The 26,368-nt window shown below is 44.4% G+C and overlaps 1 protein-coding gene across 1 annotated transcript; it reads right to left on the minus strand.

The window, feature by feature from the left end:
* Positions 1 to 7,192: 7,192 nt before the first annotated feature.
* On the minus strand, positions 7,193 to 19,665 carry LOC125942743 (uncharacterized). The gene is made up of 5 exons (XM_049661008.1): positions 19,566 to 19,665; positions 18,674 to 18,735; positions 11,785 to 11,883; positions 9,301 to 9,327; positions 7,193 to 7,257 (listed from the first exon to the last, which is right to left on the minus strand). Exons 1-5 carry the CDS (start codon positions 19,645 to 19,647, stop codon positions 7,201 to 7,203), a joined length of 327 nt encoding a protein of 108 aa, XP_049516965.1. The 5' UTR covers positions 19,648 to 19,665; the 3' UTR covers positions 7,193 to 7,200.
* Between the last annotated feature and the right edge of the window lie 6,703 nt (positions 19,666 to 26,368).

The raw sequence follows: 26,368 nt of genomic DNA on the forward strand, positions 1-26,368 counted from the left end.
AAAATTATACGCAGCCTGAGAATGCGGCGTTTCTGAAACAGCGGTTGTGTGTGGGAAATATGGGACATTACAAAGTAGATTATATACTCGTTGTTGCAACAAACACAAACTAATATGTTATCTGCGGTTGTGGTCGTGCACATTAGTGTTGGGTAAGGTAGTGTAGAGAAAAAAAGTGAACTGTATAAAGGAAGATTAACTGACAGCGGAAATGCTATACAGTGATGACGCATAAAGCCCATGGTGGGGGATAGTTTGTTTGTTAGATAATCAATGTGTGCGTTCCATGAGAGATGTGCCGAATAGTACAGTAAATTTCAAATTATTGATCAACTTCAATTTCTCTGTTCTTTAAAATAAGATGGGCCATCTGAAACTGCTGGTTTCTAGGGTGAAACATTATTGCTTTAGTATTGTTCACATTCAGTTTCAATTTTTTTTAATCGACCTGTTGCCGTCATCGTGTTATTTCTGTGGTAAGATATATCAATGCCAGCTAGAGCGGGAAAGAACAAACTCGTGTCGGCTGTGTAATATATGTAATATGCGTAGCTGTCAATGTGGGTGATCTCATTTTTGTATACAATAAAAATAAATGGACCCAAAGTGCTTGCGTGAGAAAAACCAGAAGTATGGGGTTTTGTTGGCGGATGAATAGGCCTTTATCTCGAGAAACTGTGTTCTGTGCGGTAATTATGTTAATGTGAATGAGTGGACTGTGCCACGAACACCATCGCACTGAAACGTTTTTGTAGGACTTTATGGTTCATGTAATCGAAAGCTTTCGCAATATCTAAAGAAATACCGAGAACTGAGTTCTTGTTTTCAATGTTGTCTAAAATATACTCTTTTTGAGCGGTAGCCCGGAATGGCTTTTTCTGAAACCGTATATATTGTGCCGGACTAGTAATAGTGTGGCGGTCAATAAATTATGAAAGGCGTTTAGGAATTATCTTTTGAAATTCTTTCGAAAAAATCAGGCGAAGTAGATATTGGGCGGTAATTTGTTCGTTCATTTCTATAGCCTTTGTTTAATGTTACACTTACCTTGACGTGCTGCATATTCCGCGGTAACACCCTTGTCGATAAACATGAGTGGAACATATGCATTAAACAAGAAGCCAGTTCACGTATGACGAATTTTACTGGTTTCATCTGGATTACGGATGCGTCCAGAGCTGAGCCATTCGAGTGGTGAAAGCGCCAACAACCTCACTTTCTTATACGGGACGCTGAAAATTAGTGCGATTGTCACGAAACTAGAGTTGCGATACGTCATGGCTGTCTGATATGAAGGCGCAACAGAAATGAAAAAAAAAAAACAAATCATTAAAAGCTTCTGATAGTTCAGTTCCTTCCGGCTTTACGCCATTTACGACGAGCTATACTTATTTGCAATTGTCCAAAAAAATTGAATTCAACGCCTTCCACGTAACCTCCGAATTCGGGTTAGATATGAAGGGAATAGCTTGAAATATTAGCATTTTTTCACCACACGCATATATTTTGTAAGTTAATTTCTATATGTTTTCAAGTCTTGTATATTAGTGGGACATCTGGTCTGTAGAAACGTTTAAAGAAATATATGGTTAAGGACGGTTAAGCTATATGGTTAAGAAACTTGTTAAGCACGCAGCTGCTGAGACTTTTTCCACTGGGAATGAAAAGAAAACCACGTGAGCATAAATTTGCAAGCACCTCTTGTACAGTAACATTATCCGTATAGTAAACATTCTTCTCTCAGGAACTGCGTGATATAGTAGGTGGCGTTTTACGTGAAATGTATCCGCTAGGGGCCTACCCCAAGATTGTTTTTTATTAAGATAATAATATTACTTTTTTCACAACCTGGAAAGCTCCAGTCATCTGAGTCAGGTACGTTAAGTTTGTATCACAAGATTAGCTGTGATTAGCAAAGATTTTATTGCGTCGGTGGTCGCGAAATTATCTTGTTAAGGGTCATCGGATATCGTAAATGCTGTCGATCAGTGCAGCATTTCCAGGTTCCGATGGCCAAAGTCCAGAGGCTTCTCTAACATTGAGCGTGACGTTTAAATATATTAAAGCGCATATACAAGCTCTTTAAAATCCTTGTGGGGTAAAGACACTTGGTGTATGAGAAAATTAAATACGCGGATCCCATATAATGCGGCAATCCGCTAAAGTGAGAAAGAGAGACAAGAAAGAAAGGCCGAGGTCCCGCCTTCTTTGGTACCCTACATGTGGGGAAGGTGAAAGGGCGAAAGAAAGAGTAGAAGGAAGAAAGAGATGCTGAAGAAGGATAGTCATTGTGTACGCACTCGCAGATGAAAGTTCACGCACGTATATATTCACTCATGATGAATGTTTATTCACTAGCGCTCATGTAGTCCGGCTGTCTTCAAAAAGCTCATTAGCACTTTCGTGGCCTTGTGCATACTAAAAGTCTTCAGCCAGGGTCCCATGATCTTAGCTTCCGACAATGGTCTGTCGTCTAAGTTGCTAAGACTCATACGCAGAACATCTCGTCGAGAGTTGTATAGGTTGGACAATGACATATAATGTGCCTTGTGCTCTCATCCCGTCCGCAAGAGTTGCATACGGTGCTGTTGGACATTCAGGTTAGGAATTAATTAGCGTTCGTGGTTGCGAAGCCCCAACCATATAAGCGGTACATTAAAGTTGCTTCACTTCGATGGGGGCGAAATGCATAAAACACCCGTGTACATAGATTTAAGATCACGTTAAAGAAGCCCTGGTGGTCGAAATAACCGGAGCCCTCCACTATAGCGTCTCTCATAACCATATCATTGATTTGCATGTAAAACCACAGAAATTATCATAACTATTATTGCCCTTCACCTGTGCTCTCAATTCTTCAAGATATATGGGTAAGTTCGACACGTTGATATCAAGATTGGCATTCAACACCTTCTTATCGTCACACCCACACCATCAGAGGGATTTCTGGACGAAGAATGCGGGTTTGCACCACACGTCATATTGTTATCATTAATCGTGACGTGAATGCAAGTTTGTCAAGTTACTAATGCCATGACACATCAGTCATCTTAGTAACACATTTGTGCCTTTCCACGCTATACTTTGGTATACATACCAAGTGAACGAGAGGCGAGAGTTACGCGGTTTGTTTTTATTTTTGGTACCGCGGCCCCACCGACGGACACATTACGCTTCCCGAGAGCCTGTTAAGGATTTCGCCTTAATAAAGAAACAGCAGAACGCGTGAGGCAGGCTTGTAAAACAAATCGAATGCATGAAATAAAAGAAAGGAAACGAAAGGGCGTAAAAGCGTTACATGATCTAGCCATATCTGCTACATTCTCCTGGTTCTCATCGCGATCTCCAGCTTATTTTCTTCTGGAGCGCTTTCACTTTGCTCATTCCACGCATAACTAAATGAAGTAAGCGCGCGCAATGCGTTACTCAAACAGTCCCGTAAGCGCGCACCAAGCGAGTTAGAAGGACCTATACAAAATGCCCGTATTCACAGCTGGCAAACGCGTTTTCTGTGCGGTGAGTCAATGCGGTGTTACCTTGCGGTGACGTGGTACTTAATATATCCCAAATCATCTCGATGTTGGCTCAAAGCAACCAAAATATCAGGCTCATAGCAGAAGCTCGCCGCCTTGGCGCGCGGCTTCCGCAGCTGAGAAAGCCCACGGGTTCGGTACAGCAGCGCAAAACCGCGGGAGTTCCCAAGAAAAAGTACTCGCTCCTCGCAGGCATTCTCGCGGCGCTTTGGACACTCCCTAGTATTCTAGGTCACTCTACGTGAACTAAGGCGGACTAGCGGCTCCCATTGCGAAGCAGGCGATTGCACTGGCATTGAAAAAATAGAGGAGGCGCTGCTGCTGCCAAACAAGCTGCCCGAGCCGAGGCTCAGTGCTGCCGGTGAGACTACCCATTCGTTCAGAGTGAAATTCTTTGCCACAATATATCGCGAATTCAAAACACCTAAACAGCTGCGCTGAAAATTCGCATTAGGGAATATCGCAATAGTCGGTGAATTTTTGTTTTGTTTACTTGTTCGTTCTTTTCCTTTTTTCTCCTCGCAGTTTGACTGAAAAGAAGAAAAGGTAGAGTTAAGGCAGCGAAGTTAACTAGAGAATAAATCTGGGATTCGGTCCTATACCCTGGGATTGAATGCAAGTGATGAAGGCCAAAGAAAAGAGTGGAGCCGCGCCAGTGCGCCTTCTCGATGGTCGCAGTGTTTCATATAAGTCCGTATAGTCATTAAGGAGCAGGGAAGAATCTTTCACTGTTATTGTGCAAACATTTACTCGATGCCAGCCCACTGGAACCTTCCAATCAGGAAGTGTACAGTTGTTAGACATATCAAGGGCGGAGGAGTGCACATATATCTGTACACGAGACCGAGAGAAGTCACTGATGCGATTTGCGATCGCCTCGTCACCCATCCAGAGCCTTCACGATCTGACTTTCAACAGTGCCGGTTTGAAAAACAATGTAGACGTTCATGAACGACAGGCTCTTGTAGTAGGCCGAGGGGTTAGAAGTAGGTACGCAGAAGAAACAACGGCGGGAGACCAAGGACAATTAGGTCTCGATGAAAAACCATGACATGGCGTATACAGAAATGTCTTGCGTCTTTACTATCCACCGAGTCATGTCTTTAGTCGCGCGTCACAGAACAGACCTCTACAAAGCTTTTGCACGCATATCAAGTCTAGCATGGCACGGAGGCATTGATTCCCACCACCGCAGACATGACCGCAGGCGTAACTGTCTGTAGGCGTCTTGTGTACATGCTGAGTGCGGGACCTCTCTAGCCTGTATGGAGGAGGGGAGGGGGCGCTATACTCTGGGCGGCAGAGAAAACACAGGGCGCAGTGGATTGTGTCCCTGACGCAGATGGCTTTCAAGATACAGCGGCCCGCGTGGCCGCCGGGCCTGCCAGGAGTAGAACGCGCCCCCCTCCCTATCCTACCCCCAGCACCCTGCGGCCAGGTGGGCCCCAAGGACAGTTCGCTCGAATCGCGCTTCCTCACTCCACAGTTTTGACCGCGAATTTCCACGGTCATCCAGTGAGATGTGTTCATGTTTGCTTGCAGGCGCGACACCATGGTTGTTCATTGAGTTAGTCTGCCAATGTTTACAAGTTTATACGGCTGATAAAACTACTATGCTTACATTGTATAGTTGTCCACTAATTTGCTATTGCAATCGATGCTTCGTCTTTCGGTCGAAACTGCGGCTTTATTTATTTATTCATTTCTTTATTTGTATATTTATTTATTGAATACTGTTATTCAAAAGCACCAGCTGGAGGGGCAAGAATTTAAAAATGCAGTACCGGGCTCAATATTTCAGAGTGCCAGAAATACAAAAATTATAAATTGTTAATAGGAAATCTAGAAATAATGGGAATCTGCGAATCATGGATAGTAGATGAATTTTTGTCTGCCACCGGAGATGACACGAGCTGAAGAAACACTTCTGTGCCACCTGTTGCTTGGCGGGACGATGAAAGGGCTGACAGCCCTGCTAGCGACATCTGCGGCTGCGTGGAGATGATCAGCTGCCTACTCTATGGTATGCCCTGGCTACAGTGTGTCTATAAAACCACTCTAGGCTACGCCTGATAAACGGGTCGACCACCCTTGTCGTAGGAGAGAATTCTCCCACACTGGTCCAGGCTATATCCCAACAAAGAAGCCTTTAAACGAATTCCTCCGCTGTATACCTTAGGGAATTCGGACTATGTGACAGTCTCTAACAATTGTAGCGCGCCTGCATTGCATTTGTGCACCCACGGCCTTCCACCTGTCTTCCTTATCTGGTCTCTTCTTATGTCACCTATCTTTCCCTTTCCCCAGTACAGCGTAGCCAGCCGGTATTTTCATTGGCTAACCCCGCCATTCTTCCGTTTCTTTTCAATTCTTCCTTGCTGTATTTCGCTAAAAATGGGTATGTAAGCATTAAGAAAGCACGTTTCGGAGTTTTTATTCTTGGGTGTAGTTCAATATTACTGCGCGCTAACCTTACAATGTTTCCTTGGAGCAGCTCATCGTTTTACATTGAAAACTAACGTATTGCTTTACCCAATTTCCCACGAGAAATACACATGACAGGAGAAATTGCTATGCGTACCGAGTTTTTTACTTCTTTTTTTTACTTCATTTGCGGTAGCCGAGCAATGCTTACTTGCGTATTCTTTCACGTTCATATACAGCCTCGAAGCTCTGCCTCCATTCCACCGAAATGAGTGGAGACACAGAACAGCGTGCTCTTCTGTTTCTATATGAAGGGATGCGATACTTTTCACGGGCGTTGTGGCCGTTAATTTTGTAATGAAATCTGTTGCTTCTCATTGCACCGATCGTTTCTAGTGGTTGGTTGGTTGGTTGGTTGTGGTGTTTAATACAGCCGGTGTAAACCTGGCAGCCTGGAGCGGCGGTTACGCCATCTGTTCCTCTCTTTCACTGTTCATGAATCGCCTACCACGTGTCCATTAGTGCAGTGTCGCGTAGATATGCACGTAGGTGTGACTTCTCCTGACGAATTTTTCTCGGTCCTTCAAGGGACATTACCTGTTCCTCACACGTGTTTGGAAATCCTTGTCAAGTAGTCTTCCTTTCGATATTGAAGCTCCGGCAGGACCAAATGAAGTGTGGCACGTTATGAATTTCGTGACATCCTGTGCATAACGAAGATGTACGTCGTCCGGTTCAGAACGCCCATGCTGGAGTGGAAGGCGATGCTGTTCTTTTTGTCTATAAAAAAGAGTTGCTAATTCCGATCGTGTAAAACACTACACACGGCTCATGCGGCCTGGTCCAAAGTGCTCGAGCTAAGCACCGTGAGTAAGCAATACTACAAGCAATGCGCTGTGCGCTTGTAAGGAAGCTGCTTTCATTACGATGAGGATAACTTGTGCGAGTGACAGAAAATGACACATCTGAGCTGCGGGTCTGTTTTCTCGGTCCATATTTATTCGCATTAAAAGAGTGGTGTCGTTCTACTTATGTGCACACAAATGACGAAGAACGAAGGCGAAAACATAGAAAATTATAAACACTTCCAAGAATAGGCAGGAAACGGCCTTTCATAGCATCGAAAAATCTCTGCGGTCGCCAATGTAGGGCATGGTACAGGTAATGTTTTTCCCGTTGCTACATGGGGAGATCAAATTTATTGCAGCCTTTTCTTTCGTTAAAGACGTTTCCGGAGGCCATTTTATTGTTTATCGAGGCACGCATCGAAGATCTGACGTATTTTCTCTAAGTCTTCTTCCTGAAATGGTGAAAAGGAGAAGAATCATCGTTTGGCATTGCGGAGCGCATGCATTGAGCACTTCAGTTCATTTAGGTACATTTCGTTATCTTGCTTCCCTAAGTTCCAAATGCACTAGTCACTAGTATGTCATGACCAGAAAAAGGGAGAGGAAGGAGGTTGACGGCAATTGTCTTGCGCGACTAATCAATTATGCAACCATCGCAGGTGTTCCCAAATAGGAATTCTAGCACGAAAACGTAAACTGTGTTGTGTAGAGTGCTCATATAGAAAGTGAGGCCAACGCATGGAAGAGCATGGTTTATGTGCTGCTACGTCACTCCTAAAAAAGAAGGTCACCTGTTGATCTCCTGCTATAGTTTCCTTAGAAGCTGTTTGCGTCAAAAACCAGGCACGCATATCTTACAGGAAGAAGGATTTGGGATGCCTCCCAATTCCCGTATGGCCCGCGCAACGAAATTTCGAATTTATACGTAATGTATGTGCTTGATTTTAGACCAGAAATACTACGCCCCACTGAAATGCGGGCTGCATGCCTAATTTTAGTGCCGGAGGGAGCGTAACATAACGTAAAAGGAGCGACCACAAGTCTCTCCCGTATTCGAAAATAAAAATAAAAATAAGAAATAATAAATTCGGCTGCGTCTGCGGGGGAGCTCATAAAAAAAAAGAAAAAAAGAAATGTACAGTGCAACTGTGGAGACAGATTAAAATAACTAAACGGAGAGGGGCAGATATAAATGAGACGGAAAGGTATGTAGCTAAAACGCAAATCGGAAGTTGCGGGGTTATTTCCTTTTCTGAACTCCCTTTGGCAAAAGAGAATACAGCCAGTCGGTTCAGTGTTTATACAAATAAATCTTAATACACGCATATGCAAACGCACGAAAGAATCACTGAATTGCGGCAAGTGTAAATTTTTGTTGTTGCCGTTTGTTATAAACTTGCTGAACAGTGGCCCCTACTGTGGAGCGGATGCTGTGATTGCAGGCTTTCTCAAAGTACATGCAAAGGCTTCCCTCACCGGTGAACGCACGGCCGCCATGCAACGCTCTCCAGGACTCATTTACCCTATCCTTCTATGATTTGTGGAAAATTTGAAACATAACTCGTAATAAATAGCGTCATAGGAACGTGTGAAGCCAAACGCCCGAAGAGTAGGCAGAATCCATCTACTACCCTGCAGTCCTATGTTGGCTGAACCGCCACGCTTGCAGTTCACGTATATGCGCTAACGCCATAGTTCCCTGCAGTTTTTTGTAGGGAACTATGGCGAACTCAAAGGGCCAACCTAAACCGTGGCGAGAATGTCACGACCAACTCCAAAAAATGCCACATGTCATATGTGTGGGCGAGCCTTCTCATCGCATTATGACAGAATTCGTTCGCAGCGTTGTGGCGCGCAAGTGGAAGGCCGGATAAACTTTTTTTTCCCATCTTGTGCAGGAAAGCAGCCACGCAAAACATAACGTGTCTCAAAGGATTGAAGCTGACGTGCTGATATGGGCTGTAAAAACCTAGCGTTTGCATAGTGGCTGTAACGAAATGCAAAAACGCCCATGTGCTTGCGTTGTAGTGCACGTTAAAGAACCTCAGGTGGTCAAAATTAATCCGGAGCCCTCCACTACGGCGTGCCCCATAATCAGAACTGGTTTTGGCACGTAAAACCCCAGAAAGATGAAAGAAGTAGAAGAGCAAATGCCCGCAGTGATTATACTTGGCCGATTATTAGGGAAGGCGGCCGGCCAGTGGCAACCAAAGTTTCTTTTTTTCCGAATTTGACGCACGGGTGAGTACTATCTAGGACACGCTGTGTATGTGGATATCAGCAACAGAAACAAGATTTCGTCGAATACTTGAAATATGAAGAAGGGTACAAAAAAAATGCCTCCCGACCAGACGGCCTTCCGTCAAAACCTCGACTTCACTTTAAATACGATGTGCTACTTCTATTAGAACTATCTGGAATTGTCGAATAAGCTTAGTTTATTGCACTGTATGGCACAAGTAAATGCTTAAGAAAATAAATTCCTAATGACTTACCTTGAAAACTGCTTGCGCTGCTTTCCCCTGCAATCGATTCAAAGAATTGACTTTTGAACATGGATCAGCACATTGACGCGGTACCCGCCATAGTTGCTTAGTGGCTATGGTTTTGGGCTACTAAGCACGAGATCGTGGGTTGAAATCCAGGCCACGGCGGGAAATGAGGCCACGGCGGCCGCATTTCCATGGGGGCGAAATGCGAAAACACCCGTGTACTCAGTTTTAGGTGCACGTTAAGGGAACCCAGGTGGTCGAAATTATTCCGGTGTCCCCCACTAGGGCGTGCCTCATAATCAGATCGTGCTTTTGGCACGTAAGACCCCATAATTGTTTTTTTTTAATTTTCCATTCACGGCGGTAACTGTTTGGTCCAAAACCCAGTAGTTTCAGTGCCTGTCAGCTCTCCCAATTGTAATCTTCTTAAGAAGAACGCTTAAGAGCTGTACTGACATAACTAACGTCTTTTTTTTTTCGCGTGAAGTGTAGCCATCGCGGTCCTAGTGTCGTACGAAACCTCTTGTATACGGAAGTATATTTTGTTCTCCAAGAAGCGATAAAAGTGGGAGGACCAGTTGTACTTTCCTCTTTTGAATGAGATTGTTGGGGGCATGCAAGGTTATTAAATGTATGCATATCAGAAGAATAACGTGATTCTGTGCATTGTTTAAGGGTGCTATGAACGATATAGTAGATAGCCCTACGTGTTTAAGAGAGCTGAACAGAGGCGTGGCGTGATAGATGGATTGAGTGATCGATTCGTCAAGTTTCAAGTCCCGAAGTATAACACTAAGCTATGAGGAACGCTCTATAGTTGATGACTCAATATTGATTTTGACAACCAGGGGCTCCTTAACGTGCACCTAAATCAAAGCATACGAGCATTTTTCCAATTCTTCCCCGTCGAATGGCGGCCACCGGGGCTGGAAATCGAGCCCGTGTCCTCGGGCTCAGCAACATAATGCCATAGCCACTGCGCCACGGCGGCGGGTATTTATATGTCTCCATGCGTTGTTAATGTACAAAATTTAGGATTTTGTACTTTGCGAATTAGTACTTCGTAATATAATAAATAATGTACACTATTTATTTAGGTACCGCTGCAGCGGAAAAAGATTAGCGCAAGTGACCGATTACCCGAGAACAAAAGTTGCAGTACGCGACGCTGTTGTTCCCAAGCACGCATAAAACGAACTCCATCTTTGAAACACGAATCATCTGGCACTTTGGGTACCAGTCTGCGCGGGGAACAAGAGCGCCGCATACCGCAATTTCCGAGCTCCGGTCATCGGTCGCTTGTGATGATCTTTTTCGCTGCAGCTGTCCGTAAGGCGTTTACGTTTGCTTGCAAAACTGTTCTAAAACAATCGAATGTCGGACCTCGTTAATATACAAATAAGCGCTGTGGATTGGCACATATGCGCGGGGTGATTCTCGCTGCAGCGCCATATTCGAAACGCAGAGGCAAAACCTTCGCGTGACACCATCGCGTGAATCAACTCCACTGATCGGCGTGGTGGCCTCGAATGAGCGATACAACGCATTCGCATCGTTCACATAGCATGACCCGCAATTCGATACGATTTGGAGCGAACGTTTTAGTCAGCTTGGCAAACGGTAATTTAAAGGGACACTAACGAGAAACAATGAATGAGTTTCGATCGATAAAGTATTCTTGAAAAACTAAACTTTCGTTGACTTCGCGGTAATTGGTTCACCATCAAAAAAGAAAAAAAGTTATGGTCAAAATGGTACTTTTGGAATTCGCGCCAATACGCCAGCGCTAATGCGTCAGTGTGACGTCAAGGATTGCATTTCGGCCGTTTTGGTTCAGTAGAAGTTCTTGAACTATATAAGTTCAATCTCTGGATCCTTTGGAATACAGTGGAGTCCATTTTTACCGATATCTTAGGCCGGAGCAGACACTCAAAATCTATGACGTCATGGCTATAGCTGGTGCGGGAATTTCAAGACGGCGTCAGCACCCGTCTTTAGCTTATGTTTTTTCTTCACTTACTAAGCGTCTTTTCGCGGTAACTGGGGCATGCTTGGTATTGTGGAAGGGTAATTTACTAACACAGCTCAAATAACTTTCTCTTTTGTGTCCCAATAAAAACTGTGAGAAGTTTTGTGCAATGGACTTGGCTGAATCAATGTTTCAGCTACGTACGCTACGTACGGCGCCATGGTTAGGAACACCGTGTAAGATGAAGTGAATTCTTCTGCCCTTTAGAACGTTAGTTCCAGTCCCACAAAGTCATTAAAATTTCTCTCTCTTGACGTGTGATGCAAAAGAAACTGAAAGTGGAAAAGCAATTCACCGAGGAAAGTTATCATTTTAGAACATTCGTGCTCAAAATCTGACAGCGCTTCATTTAGTTTATCTTACAACACGCGCTTGTCGATATAGCAAGTTGCGTAGAATACACGCAAGCACGTTTGCCTGTAATAAGTATTTGTTTGAAAATCCCGAGTGACACTTACCATAGAGCCATCGAATTCCGTGCACACTTTCTTGATTCCGCATTCCACGTCCTCGCCGCAGTCCAAAAACTTGACGACAGCGTTAAGCTTGGTCATCGTCTGTAATAATAATAATAATAATAATAATAATAATAATAATAATAATAATAATAATAATAATAATAATAATAATAATAAATGTCGACCCCACATGTTGTGGAAGTATTGGTCCTCACGAGGAACTATGTTCTTGTTTAGCGACCATTTGCTAGTATAAAACACACCGCCAAGTTGGACGCACTTGCACCGGGATACGCCTATGGCTCAACATGAAACTGTGGCTCGCGAACATGCAGATCACACGCATGATGACGAAGGAAAGACGACAACGATATGACGACTATGACATGGCGGCGTTGGGATGAGACGTCGGAAATGACACGACGGAATGAAAAACAAAAGACTGTGACGGCATCACGACGACCATATGACGATGACGCTTTGATGACGATGGAATGACTACACTGAGATGATGACGTTGCGGTGACGAAGACAGCATGACGACTATATGCGATAAGAACGCGGGAAGGACACGAGAGAATCGGCCACGACGGCATCACGACGACTGTATGACGACGGCGCACAACCTGCGCTCCGTCAGCGCTCACCAGGGGCGGTTTGCACGAACATTCAATAAAGAAAATAATAACGCAAGTAACAATGCGTTCTTAAATGTTCCTAAGGCAACTCCTAGCCCGCACCAGAACGCCTTCTTGAATTCTTTATTATTTTCGTTATTAAATATTCCTGTAAGCCACCCCAGATGTCAACTGCGCTAATCACAGCACAAGCTAACATTTCTTCCTAAATTACACAGATTCAGTTGCTAAGGTCTGCAGGTAAATCTGTAATTGTGGCTACGAAAGGGTAAAAAAATTAAGAAAGAAACAAATTTCAGTGAGTACAAATGGCACCGACTTCACTGTTTATCGGCGTCTTTGCCAATATTGTTTATCGAGATGATATAAAATCAGAAAGAGAAGAATTGACTCCCTAAAGCGCGTGTGGTAAGGAGTGGAGACAAGACTTTAAAAGATGACCTCTCTCTGAAGCACTTGCACACAATTTTACAAACTTTTTTTTAATAGTTTGCACGTCTCTCTTTTTTTTTTAGGCGAAGCAACTTCTTTGCATACCGAGCCTCCCGGATTTGGCGAGTCTGCTGCTGCTGCTGCTGTCTGCTGTGTTCTGTTGGGTGAATCGGTATCTCCGCAGATATATCGTGGTGTTTCAGCGAAGATTTGCAAACATTTTTAAAGGTTGCCTGTTGGAGGTAGCAAAATTATAGTTCATGAGCTGGTCTACTCGAAGAAGTGGACATTACTTACACAAGATATTAGATTGCATATTAACAAAAATGTACTAATTAGGTTGTGAACTAATTTCCTTATGGCACATATTACAATTTACAAACTTTAGCCATGAAGTTCGCAAGGCGGATCCACTTGGAACGATTTCCCTGGATGGCACCAGTTTCCAGATGTGAATTCCCAAACTTTGCGGAGAAATGCATTGGCGTTCCAGTTACTTTCTTAACAAAATGTCGTTTTATGCATTGAAGCACAAAAGTAACTGAAACGCCAATGAATTTCACCGTTAAGTAGACAACGCTGGTCTCTCTCTCTCTCTCTCTATATATATATATATATATATACAGTGTATCCCAGCTGTCCCGCAGCACGATTTTAAAAAAGCGGAACGGCGTAACGCGAAGCAAACCTAGTGGGTATGGTTTCAAGTACAGTGGAGCAGCCGCCAGTAATTTTTTCGTTCCTGAGATTTAATTAGGTAATTGTAATGTATTATCTAACTCGAGAAGTACTGTCCTAATTATCAAAGTGTCAATGAGAAAGTTGTAGAGCAACATGAAAACTCCCGATACAGCTTTCTGTTGCTCAATACGTGCTACACAAATGTGTTTTTCCGAGTGTGAAAGAAGCCCATAAATACACGCCGAATTGCCGCGTAACTGGCCGCTCGAGGCACTTTGCGTGTATTCGCGAGCTTCTTTCAAGCCCGCGAATACACGCGTGTTATATGAAAGCTTCCACTTGTACACCTTCTACTACAACCAATATCATATTGCACGGAAGCGATGGAGGAATTTGTGTCCTGTCGTTCGATGCAGATTTTGCCCCAAAAGCTGCATAATTTAGTTTTCCGGACTAAGTTCGGCGAATTGAGTAGCAGGTCTAAGTGGGGACGTAGAGCGGCGAAGGGGGGACAGCGAGCGGCATCTTGCAGGACGGTACGTCGGAGTCGTCTCGGATGCTACAGTAGGCGATGGAGAGCGGCCGCGCGATGGAGAATAAGGACGGCGTTAGTCATGTAGGCTCCCTAGACGTTGGGAAGTAGCTCCGGGAGAAAAGTCATCCCGTCCGTATACGTCATATCCGGGACGCTCGTCTTGCTGGCGCTTGCGGCAAAGACGTGCTATGTGGCCACGATAGCCGCATTAAACAATGTTTTTTCATTGTTCTGCGAATGGAGTAACACTTGGCAAATGAAAATTAATTTCACTAAAACAGTCGCAATGACCTTTGGTAACCAAAAGAAACCGCTACATTTCTCTAATGGTAGTCACTTGTCCCACGTTAATGACTTCAAATACCTGGGTGCGATCTTTTCACATAACTTAAAATGGCATGCTCACATTAATCACATCTCTGGAAAAGCACTTAGGAAACTCGGTTACCTTAAACGAACCTTAAAACATGCAACAAAGGAATGTAAACTAACTGCCTACAAATCGCTAGTTCGCCCGATGCTGGAATACGCGTCAACTGTTTGGTCCCCTCACTGTGCTTGTGACATTGACCTTTTGGAATCAGTTCAGAAAAAGGCAATCAGATTCATCTGTGGTCGTTATGATCGAGACTTTTCACCTTCATCACATGCTCGCATCTTATCATTGCAGACTTTGAAACATAGGCGCACACGTGAAAGAATCATCTTGCTTCACAAGATTATTCACACGTCATCCGGTATTCAGGCTCCCTTCTCTTTTAAATCTCCTAGCGTACGCGCAACCCGTCATAGCCATGCACTAAACATTGTTCCTTTCAGGACACATATTGACTGTTTTAAATTTTCTTTTTTTCCGCACACAATTGAAATATGGAACAACTTGGATGGTTCACTACGCGCATTGCCTTTTGCAGAGTTCATTGAGCAATTACCTAACCTTATCGCCTGTTTGTTTGTATAATCTTAGTGTTTGTTCGTTTGTTTGTACTAAAATCTTGTACCCACTCCTGCTATGTCTCGAAATAGAGACAGCAGTATTTGTAAATAAATAAATAAAAAATAAATAGTAGCCGATGGGACGAGGCGAACGGCACTGCGGATAGCTGTGTTGGGTATGCGCGCTGGTAGTCATGGAAGCCTTGTGGGCCGGCGTTGGTGTTGGAGGCATAGTTGGAACGATGACTGGAGAAACTGCGGCTACTTGTGCGTGCGTTGGTGGGGCCCTGGGGCTTACAGGGTCCGTGTACGCTGCACCAGCCATGGATGCCAATTCCTTGTTGACAACGTCTCGCAGATTGGTATCCGAGGCATGACGAGGCATAGGCCCTGCGTCGAAGCCAAGATGCTGTAATTCTTATCGAATTATTGCGCGGATTATTGCTCGTAACGTGGGGTTGTCGGTGGTATAGTGCGTGCAGTGGTGTCTGGCTGCAACCGTACTGAATCGAGTTCGTCAAGGCGCTGGCAAGTAGTGACGATATCAGTGACGGTAGCGGGGATCTTGATGGCTAACGCATTAAAAGTGACAGCTCCGATGTTTTTCAGGATGTGGCAAACCCTGTCTGATTTGGTCATGGCCGTGTTCACGCGTTGACAAAGAGCAAGCACATCCTCGATGTACGACGTATAGGATTCCCCGCGTCGTTGCTTGCGAGTGTCGAGCGTCTTTCTTGCGAGGGCGAAACGAACCGCCGGTGTGCCGAAGATTTGTCGGAGCTGCTGTTTGAAAGTGCCGCAGTCCGTGAAATCAACCTCATGGTTGATCTCATTTGTTGACCACTTGTGACGCAGCAGTTGTCACGACGTTTATTGCGCGTCGGAGATGCGGCGAACCGACCACGCCCAAAGCACAGCTCACACACACGAGAGAGCCCCTCAAGCGATCATGAAGAACACCATGTGAACACCACGTGATGATGATCATGTACAGATGACAATGAATGGCATAATAAATGCCCACAATATATACTGTGTGTGCATTTTTCTTTATCTTTCTGTCTCCCCTTACCCCTTCCCCAGTGCAGGGTAGCAAACTGGATACCTACATTCCGGTTAACCTCCCTGCCTTTCCCATCTCATTTATCTCTCTTTAAAATTTACTAAATGTGTTAATTAAGTGAAAAATGTTTCTATCATAAATTACATATATTTTATTTTCGGAATACACATAATATGATTCCATTTATTATTTTTGTTCTTCAGTTTTCGTATTGACACAAATATATTTGAATGCCTTCATGTCCTGTTTCCATTTTTTTAATTACTTTATCACAGAGTTAGGATTTGATAATTTTTGTGCGCATGCTGGTGCTGTATAATGCTTCATAATTTCGCCGACGTTTATCTCTTGTAAAGATGTATAATTTTAGCAAACCATTAGAATCTGAACTGTTTAGTTGCACTTAGGTATTGCTGTAGATCTCGCTCTAAATTTAAGGACATTTGAATATAATGACATAGACATTGTCACCGCGATTTTTTTACAGTAATCAACGCTGTTGTAACTGGCAACATTGTCAATGTGGGTGTAATCTGCTGTCAAACCTGTCGTTTGCCAGGGTTGAGACCTTTGCCAGGCTTCACGCTTAAGTCTCAGCCTACCCTCGTTTGAATGAAGGAGAAGTAAATTCAGTTCAATTCAATTTATTTACCCTTGTATGCTGACCGACAAAGTAGTGGCAGTAAGCACGCCTCTGTTCTGCGTAATGAAAACTAAATTCCTACATAAGACCTAAACATCTAACGTGGGCTCCATAGGTATCTTTTAAAGCACACCAACTTCTTGCTGAAATAGAGAATTCACATTTCCCAGCTTTTTTTATTTGCCTGATTTTATTCGATTAAGCGGTTATGTATGTGTCACTGTGTGGTGTGTGCCTATCCTTAGCCAACTCTACAGAATGTGCACCTGTCGCTGTTACAAAAGAGGCACAGCACCCTTAGATGACGCTAGATATGTGTGCCGTCCACTTCTGCGCACACGCCTGTCATCGCCATTCCTCTCTCTACAAGCCTCATACATCGTCTTCGTGGCATCGCCGGGTATCCGTCTGACACGTATACCCTGCATCCGCCTAATGTACCCGCCGTGGTGACTTAGTGGCTATTCCGTTGCGCTGCTAAGCACCAGGTCGCGGGATGAAAACACTATGTGGACGAAATGAAAAAAAAAAACAAAAAAAACGCCCGTGTACCATGTATTGTTAAGATCCCCAGATGCTCAAAACTAATCCGGAGTCCCCCCACTACGGCGTGCTCCATAAGCAGATTGTGGTTCCTGCACGTAAAACTCCTGAATTTAATGGTTCCTTTTATCCACCTCATTTGGTGTTTTTATATAGGCAGAGTTTGCTAGTGGCGTAGTGCATAGACATAAAAACTGCGTGACCTCACACCCTACATTGTATCAAAGCAAACATAATTGCACGCATCACCGTTAGTTGTATACGATTTAGTTAACCCCTTCACTAAATCTCCACTTCCCATAGACTGCACCCTGTGCGTTGGATCTGCAACTTTTTCTTTTTTTCTTTCGTTCAGCGCCTACTTGACGTGATGACGCAACAATGAAACCAACTTCATCACTCGCTGTGAGACTTGGATAACTGTGAAATAATATGTAGTACTGATGAAGTCCCCATTGTTTTTCTAACCTGGTCACTCAGTCGGAGCAAGCGAAGCTTTTGTGTGTGTGTGTTTTAGAGGAACGCTTCCTGTGTAGCAACCTTTTAAATTTACAGAGCACACGACGAAGTTGGACACGTTTTCACACACGCATCGCGCAATGCAAGCTTGCGCAGCTAAAACACTACCCGGCAGGTCCAAGAGAAACCAGAGTCTGTCGCACTGACTACGGCTAAAGTCGAACTCGTCATTCACGTAGTGTTTCTACACGTACTTGTTTTCACCCATAAAACTACACACGCCAGTTCGGCTGATTTGTCATCGTTCTGAAGCGTGATGTTATATTCAAGAAATTAAGGAAGGAGTGCAGATGAGATAGGCGCAGTTAAAAAAGAAGCATATGAAAAACTGTGGTGCAATGTTGAAATGTAGTAGAACAGAATCAACAGCCAATAAAAACATTTCGTTTTCACAGCGCTAAGTCAGATATGCTTCCTCTTTATATGATAGAAATCGCAGAAGCACGTTTTTGCATTGAAATAAGAAATGAATTGGCGAATAAAAAAAGGAAGAGTGCGTTAAACGGTAAGTGGCGATTGAGGGAAATTCAGTGACCACATCTCCTCTCCTTCTGCTGTGTCAAACGAGCGACGATGTCCAAGAACTACAATTATAAGCAATAAAGCAGGTCATGCGTTGCACACTTCTATAATTGGTTTTCAAAACCACCTGTCTGAGCCGAACAGCCGGCTTTAGGCACTCGAGCACCATTCACGTTCATGGAACTGGATTGGTTCTTTCATGCGAGTTATGATGGTCGACGTGATCACCACTATGGACTTTACAGGCGTACAGTTTTGCCTCGTCATAATGAAAAGGCCTGATCGTGCTCACAGTTTTCTATACTTACTGCTTGCACGGCGAGCAGGGCGATGGGAATTTAAATTGATGGCCACAAGAAAGCGAAAAGTGCACGTACCTCCGTTCCACTTGTTTCATTAATACAGGATACCAGAGTTTTGACAGCGTTGTCGTCCAAACCTGAAAATTGATCACATAAAGAAATGAAAACAACGTCGTTAGGACAAGCACGCGCTCAAAAAATACGTTCCATGATTCAGCACTGGGAATTTTATGACACTTTTTTTTCACGTATTAGGGTTTAACAACAGAAAAAAGACATGCGTTTTTCAGTTTGTGCGCATTTTTTTTTCTTTTTAGTGTGGAAAGCGTGTGTACTTATGGTTGGCATCATGGGTGATGCCGTCTGCTCCTTTTCGATTAGTGAAACGTTACTGGCAAGAAAAAAAATAATAATAGCAATAAGAATAGCAATAATGATAAAGTTTTAAGGTCTTATGAATATCAGAAGATGAAATTTCACATCAAAACACATAAAATTCACGCAGTAAGTCCTAAGAGTTTGTCAACAAACCAAATAAAAATAACATTATAACGCTGGTCGTTGTCAATTAATTTTTTTGTTGCCTTCTCGGTTTGCGTATGAAACTGCGAACGGAAACGTGCGTTTCAGACATTTTGACGCAGATCCTCTACTGCAAGTGCCATCCCGCAAAAATTATGCATCACGTGTCTCTGTGTTCTTGGCCCTTGAAGTAACGAGTTCCATGACCTGGTGTTAGTGTTTTCCCGTAGAACAGATCTTAATTTGGCCAGTCAATGTGCAGCTACTTTGACGCTACCAGGGGAATGGCATAAAATACCTAATTAAAGCGCGGGAATGCTAATCCGCCAGCCCCTGTGTGAGCACACAATCTGGATCAAGGCGAACACGACACACGCTTCGGACATATATTTCCGTTCCATCACAGTGCATACTTGGCTAAAATGATGAAAGGCCCACGACTCACGGCATGTTTTGGGGCGTCCACTGGGATGGGTCCAGACAATGCCTAAGAAAGCGACGAGCAGGACGCAAGAGAGGGTCTTCATGGTGCTTCGTTCCCGTTGGGTCTAAGCTCCTTGTCTGGGCCGAAGGAAGAACGGTGCGTTTATAAGACCACGGAGCCGGTGCAATCGCACGCTGAAAAGCGACCGCTGTTGACGCTAAATAAAATAAATAAACAGCCGCGAAACGCTAGAGAAGCCACGGAGCAAGACACTTCCCACGAACCCTGCGCGAGAAACTCTCCACTCAGCACACGTCTTGTCTGCAACCGATCGCATTTCTTGGGGTGAGCCAGCTTTCATTCAGTCGGATACCTGACTTCCTCGGGAGAGGAGGGCATCCGAGGGTCTCTTGTGTTCGTGAGGGAACACCAGCCTGTATTTTGTCCGATTGGCGAATACCCCTAGATGTCTATAGCTGAACACGAAACCGGCGACATTGTGTTACAGGCAGGCTGCTAAAAATAAATAAATTAATTAAAGTGAAAATGCGGTAAAATAAATAATTAAATAAATATACAAATAATAATAAAAAAACAAAACATGTAAATGAAGAATTAAAGAAAAGAAACGAAAAAAGAAAGCGCTACGACGGCTAAACGACATGGTATAAAACGTCAGCAGCGATTCTGCAACCTGTTTCAGGTAGTAGCGATAATCTTAAAGGCGCCCATTTAACGGTCGCCAGTACTTGAAGCTACACTAAAGGAAAGTATTAAGTCGAGCTATATCGACAGAGTTTTCGTCTACAAGTCTATCATCGCTTTTGTTAGGCCAATATAGCAATTTATTGCCAAGGAAATTGCCGTCGAAGGCCCCGTTGCTGCTTTTCGTTTTAAGCGCCAGCGCCAAAGCGGAGGACTCGGCGTCATCTCCACGTGACCGCCATCTGTGTCATTGCAATGCCTTTTCTTGACTGTTTATTTAGCTCTATATACGAAGCGTACTGCTTGGCGGGTGTAGGTGCTCAGCTTGCGTGAATCACTCTGAGGCTTTCCTTGGGTGCAAGTTACCAATTAGGCTCATTTGAGCATCCGCTGCCGGAAGTGGCAGCGTATTCAATTGCCACACGTTGCCGTCTCGGCCGTTATAAACGGAGAAAAGCGCTGCCGTTCGCAATGGCGTATCGCGGCCGGACTTTGTGAATCACAGGTGCTGACGGTATACACATAAGAAGTACCATAGTCGAGAAGAGATGGCGCCACTCGGATTTTCTATTTTCCTCATGTTCTTGCTTGCAAAAGCTCTCTTTTTATTACGAATGAAGAATTGGTCATCCCAGAAGCACGATCTTTCAGTCTAGCTGGACTTTATATTTGCCTTTAGTGTCCCTTTAGTACGGCTAAGTACGAGGGCGAATCAGAAAGTCTTTGCCCCTATTTATTATTATCCAAGGTATTATCCAATACACGTAGTTACAAATATGAGTACAATTTTACACACCTTAGACTATTTTTCCCCATAGATCCCTCACCATTTTAGACATATTTGTCCCATCACAGCACTAATCTTGAAATGCCCCTGTGTTAGAATTTGTCCGGCTGAAAGTGGGAACGCCGTCGGACACATGCAAGTCCTCACGGCCTTTTGCGAACTCACAACACCGCCACTTCACACTTCCAAAAGCGAGACACCTTTCCCCATGCGTGGGCTGTGTTTCCCTGTGGATTTTGATGGGCGTTCGTCCCTTGAAAACGAAGCCCACTTCGTTGTTCGTACACCGTGGACGTGTGAAGCACAACCGCCATCTTCGACAACTGACAGCCGTGCCGTGCCGCGGAGCTACTGACAGATAAGGCCAGCCGGTCCAAAAAGGTCCACCGCTGGGAGTGGACATGTTAACTTCTCATTTACAGCCATAATTTGGGTGAAAATATAGGGGAAAAACCTTTCTTATTCGCCTTCTTAGATGAGGGGTCACCCATGGTTTGCGAGCTTTTCTTGATCGCTTGTCTGTTTTATAGGGATAAGAAATCACTATAAATAGCGAGAAACGTGTTCATATCCTTATCATATGCGGCGTCAGGATTTCTTTCTGTCAATACTTCCCTCAAGCCCACATCAGCTAGTCGACCTCTGAAATTAGATAACGTAGTGTGGTTGACAGCTCCATAGATAGGTTGCTTCGACCTTTCCTTAGTGTCGCACTTCTGCTGTATTTATATGAAAACTAAATAAATGGGAAGAATTATAACAACCGCTTTTAAGTGGCATGACTCAACATTTCTAACAAAATGATCTAAAAGTGTCCAGATTCCTTTGTAATTTGCGTATCTCTGTCAATCACATTGAGTCATGAATGGACCTTCAGTAATGCTTCTAATTCAGACTTTGTATTGCTGTCGAAAATCAGATTAATATTAAGGTCACCCATTAATTAGACTGTTTCACAACCAAGCGGTTGTGAAACAGGTTTATCGCGTCACCCCTCGCATGAGGCCGGTAGGAGGAGAGTCGGACTGCTATTCAAACTTTAGGCAGAAGTCAATCGAAAACCGTCTTACTGAGTGAGTTGTGAGCGAGTGTGGGCCGGAGTCACTACGCATGGCACTCTATCGCGTCACCCCTAGCGTGAGGCGGAGGAGTGTGGGACTGCCTAATTTTAAAGCGGTATCTTCCTTTGGCCTCGATTTGATTTTCAGGCACGCCGTAGTGCGCGACGCCGAATTAATTTTGTCCACCTGGGGTTATTTAACGCACACCTAATGCATGGTACGCCAGTGTTTTTGTATTTCGCCGCTATCAAATTACGGCCGCTGTGACGTGACTGGGATTCCATCCCACACCTTGGTGCTTAGTAGTGCGAAGTCATACCTACTACGCTACCACAGTGGGTTATATATATATATATATATATATATATATATATATAAATGAGAAGCGCCACTTCGCGGATATCTTAGGTTCATTTACCCAACAGGTCGGTCAGTGGACCAGCCTTTTTCAATCCACCGACCGGAACTATTGGGTTCATAAACCGAAGATGACCGCGAAGTTCTGCTTTGCATTTTTCTCCATACGCTAAATCCAGTTACTCATATATATATGTATATCTGTATATACATATTGTACTACCTGCGGGATCGGCCCACATTTTTGGACTGCCCTGCGTTCCGCAACGATAGGAATGAACTGCTTCAATTGATGAAGAACGTTAGCGCGGGGAAAGTGCAAGAGCAGGCTTGAAGGTTAATATGCAGAAGGCAAATGTACCGTTCAATAGACTTGCAAGAAAACAGGAATTATTTATTGGCAGTCAGCCTCTAGAATCCGTCGAAGAGTACGTTTACCTAAGTCAATGAGTAACAGGGGACTCTGGTGGTGGTGGTGGTAAAACTTTATTTCCAACAAGGGTCCTGAAGGACACCAGACTGTTCGTCAAGGTGTAGAGGGCACCTCCCACGTCGGGACGGGAGCCCTAGGCTCTCCGCCGCTTCGCGGGCCTTCTGGACAGCCTAGAGTTGTTCTTGCAGTTCGCTGCTCCTAAGAGCGCCGTCCCACTTGTTCTTGTCCTCCAGATAGGAGGCCTGCGTCACGCATCCCCACAACATGTGTCCCAAGTTCACATGTCCACCACACTGTGCACAATTGAAAGTTCCGTCGTAGTCTGGGTCGATTCGGCTCATACGCCAAGGATTGGGGTACGAGTTCGTCTGTAGTAAGCGGAGAGTCACTGACTGTGCCCTGTTAAGTTCCTTGTTTGGAAGGGAGAATTCTCTACGTCCTAAATAAAAGTGCTTGATGAGCTCATTATATGTCTGAAGCTGGTCCTTAAAGGCCTTAGGAGGAGACGAGGGGGTCTGCAGGGGAGCGCGGCTGGCAAGTCCTCGCGCGGCTCTATGAGCAGATTCGTTAAGGTTCCGCTGTCCTCCCAGGAAATCGCCCATATGGGCTGGGAACCAGACTATAGAGTGGAAACTAATGCATCTACCTTCCAGTAACCTTGAAACCTTCGCATCCACTACTCCCCTAGCAAAGGCGCGAGTAGCTGTCCTAGAGTCGCTATAGATTACCGAGCGCTCTGGATCTAGCAGAGCGAGTGCAATGGCCATTTGTTCGGCTACCTCCGGATTCTTGGTATAAACAGAAAGTGCGTTGAAGACTCTTTCGTGGGCGTCTATTACGGCTACCGAAAAAGCTTCGCGACTGGCCACCTGAGCGGCGTCTACGAAGGCAGCTTCTGTGGAATCCGGAGCAGCCTCGGCAAGAAGAGCCTTCGCGCGGGCGAGCCTTCTCCCTTGGTTAAAGACTGGGTGGACGTTCCTGGGAAAAGAACTAACCTCAATCGCGTCCCTGATTTCTTTACTAAGATGTCTGACGTTACCCTTTTCAAGTTCAGTAAACATGCCCATAGTGACCAGGATGTCTCTGCCAGCTCTAGTGTCTGACAACCGGACGACCTGTGCTGTGCGCTGAGCCTCAGCGATTTCAGCTAGAGTATTGTGAACTCCTAGTTTCGTAAAAAGCTCGGTGGATGCGTTTTCTGGTAATGCGAAGAAAACTTTAAAAAATTGTTGGCACGCATACGGCAAATCATGACCGGCAGCTTACATTTATTATTGAAAATAAAGTGTACAATATCTGCATTTTACCGGTACTAAGCTATGTGCCGAAACATGGAGTTTAGCGAAGAAGCTCCTGTAGACGCTGAGGACGATAGAGCGATGGAGTGAAAAATGTTAGGCGTAAAGTTGTTTCTAGTCCATACCTTAACAACAGCGGTATGGATTAGACAGCACATGGCGGTAGCCGATATTCTAGTTGTAATTAGGACGAAAAAATGTGGCCGGCGCATTCATCCTTTGGAGATGATTGACGATGGTAATGCGATTGTTATACTTTTCAATGGTAGGTGTTTAATTAGTGATTATACGTGACGAATTCTGGTGATGGTGAAACCAACAAGACACAGACAGAATGGCAAGATATGCTCAAGTACAGAGTGCTATTTTTGGTTGGTTGGTTGGATTTTCTCATGTTTATTTTTACCTTGAAATACAGTAATGAAATGATACCTAAGTGCGATGATAATATGACCCTTTATACACTAATGGGAAACTGCACATTTAAACATAAAATCAATTATGTTATTTACTCACTACCATAGCAGTCGCTTTCCACCAGTAACTCCTTTGACATTTTGGTTGTTGGGGTGAGTGAAGCGCTTCCAAAGCAGAGAACATTCAAAAACGCGAAATGGTGGGGAGTAGAGAAACTGCAGTAATGTCTACGCACATGACATCCCCTTGGCTAGAGTGTTCTAAGCTATTCTGGCGTATCCTTTCATGACGAAAGAACTTCATATTTCTAGGTACACCGCAAATCAGTTCTGCTGAAACACGCAAGATTGCTGAAGTTTCATGACCACGAGAAATTTACGTCCACCGGACGGACAGTCGCACAAAATAAGCCACAAGGAAACCCGTGCATGGGTTTCTTAGAAGTGTTGTGGGATTCTGCTAGCCTCGTGGTAAGTTATCTCAGAAAATATAGCGACCGCCCCGTTCAAGCATTGGACCCGGGTTTGATACTCCAGACAAGGACGAATTGTTCTTCTACTCAGATACAGAATTGTATGATATGCTCAAGTGCAGAGTGTTTATTTTTGGTTGGTTGGTTGGATTTTATCGTGTTTATTTTACCTCGGAGTCATTTTTTTTATTCGAGCTCGCGATGCTGCTAGCGAACCGAGTTTTCCTCTTCCTCTTCGATCTCCCACAGCTGCTTGCAGCAGTGGCCAGGTGGGCCCCGGGACCCAAGACAATAATGCGAGAGCCTTACATGCCTCATCAGTCTGTCCTTCAAGTCGTCTTAGAGATAACATAACAGAGCCTTTGAATTTTGTCAATGGGATTAATGGAAGAACAGCAAATACTCAGTGACCTAACTTGCGGGGAACCCTGTTCAATAAAGAGCGGCACATACCCAGTTGAAAACGCCCCCTGACCCAAATTCAGATCCAACCGGTTCATTAAAATATGGCACATAACCAGTGTCCCATATGAAATGAAAGAAGTTGGCGTGAAAATGGTAAACGCATGAACGCCACATACCCACTGTGACATACCCGGGACACAAGTTGGCCTGACAATTGGTTTGGAACCATGCTGGGGGTAAAATGGTTAGAGACATCGACAAGCAAGCAAGCAAACAAACAAACAAACAAAGACCCCGGAAAGTGGGCGAATTACCCTAAGAATGCTAATCGAAATAATATGGAGCTTGGCAGGCCATGTAATTCATCGGGCAGATAGCATGTGGTGTATTAGGGTTACAGAATGGATCCTGAAGGAATGGAATTGCAGTCATGGATGGCAGAGACATAGAACGTGTCAAGAAGTTGGGAAATGAGCAGGCACAACTTGGAATCAGCTACCGCAAGACAGGGGTAATTTGACATCTCTGGGAGAGGCCTTCGTCGTGCAGTGGACATAAATGGGCGGATGATAACGATGGTGATGACGTTAGGGATTGGCCCACATTATGGCAGTCCTGAACCAAAGAGATTCTTTACGACTATCAAACGAACAGTTTCATGTAGTTGGAAACTACAGCTTCACGAAGCTGAATAAACTGTAAACTGATAAAACTGAACTATACGACGACGGAAAAAGAATCTCTCGCCGTGTTAAAAGTCGTACACTATTAGCGTTCATATTGGGAAGGTGCAAAGTTCAAGCTCTACACAGATCACGAAGGTTTTGGCCATATATTAAAGATGGGCGAATTAAAGAGAAATATAGCCCGGTGGGCGGGCGAGCATCAG

The sequence above is a fragment of the Dermacentor silvarum genome, chromosome 1, assembly GCF_013339745.2.
Source record: "Dermacentor silvarum isolate Dsil-2018 chromosome 1, BIME_Dsil_1.4, whole genome shotgun sequence".
In the NCBI taxonomy this organism is placed as follows: Eukaryota; Metazoa; Arthropoda; class Arachnida; order Ixodida; family Ixodidae; genus Dermacentor; species Dermacentor silvarum.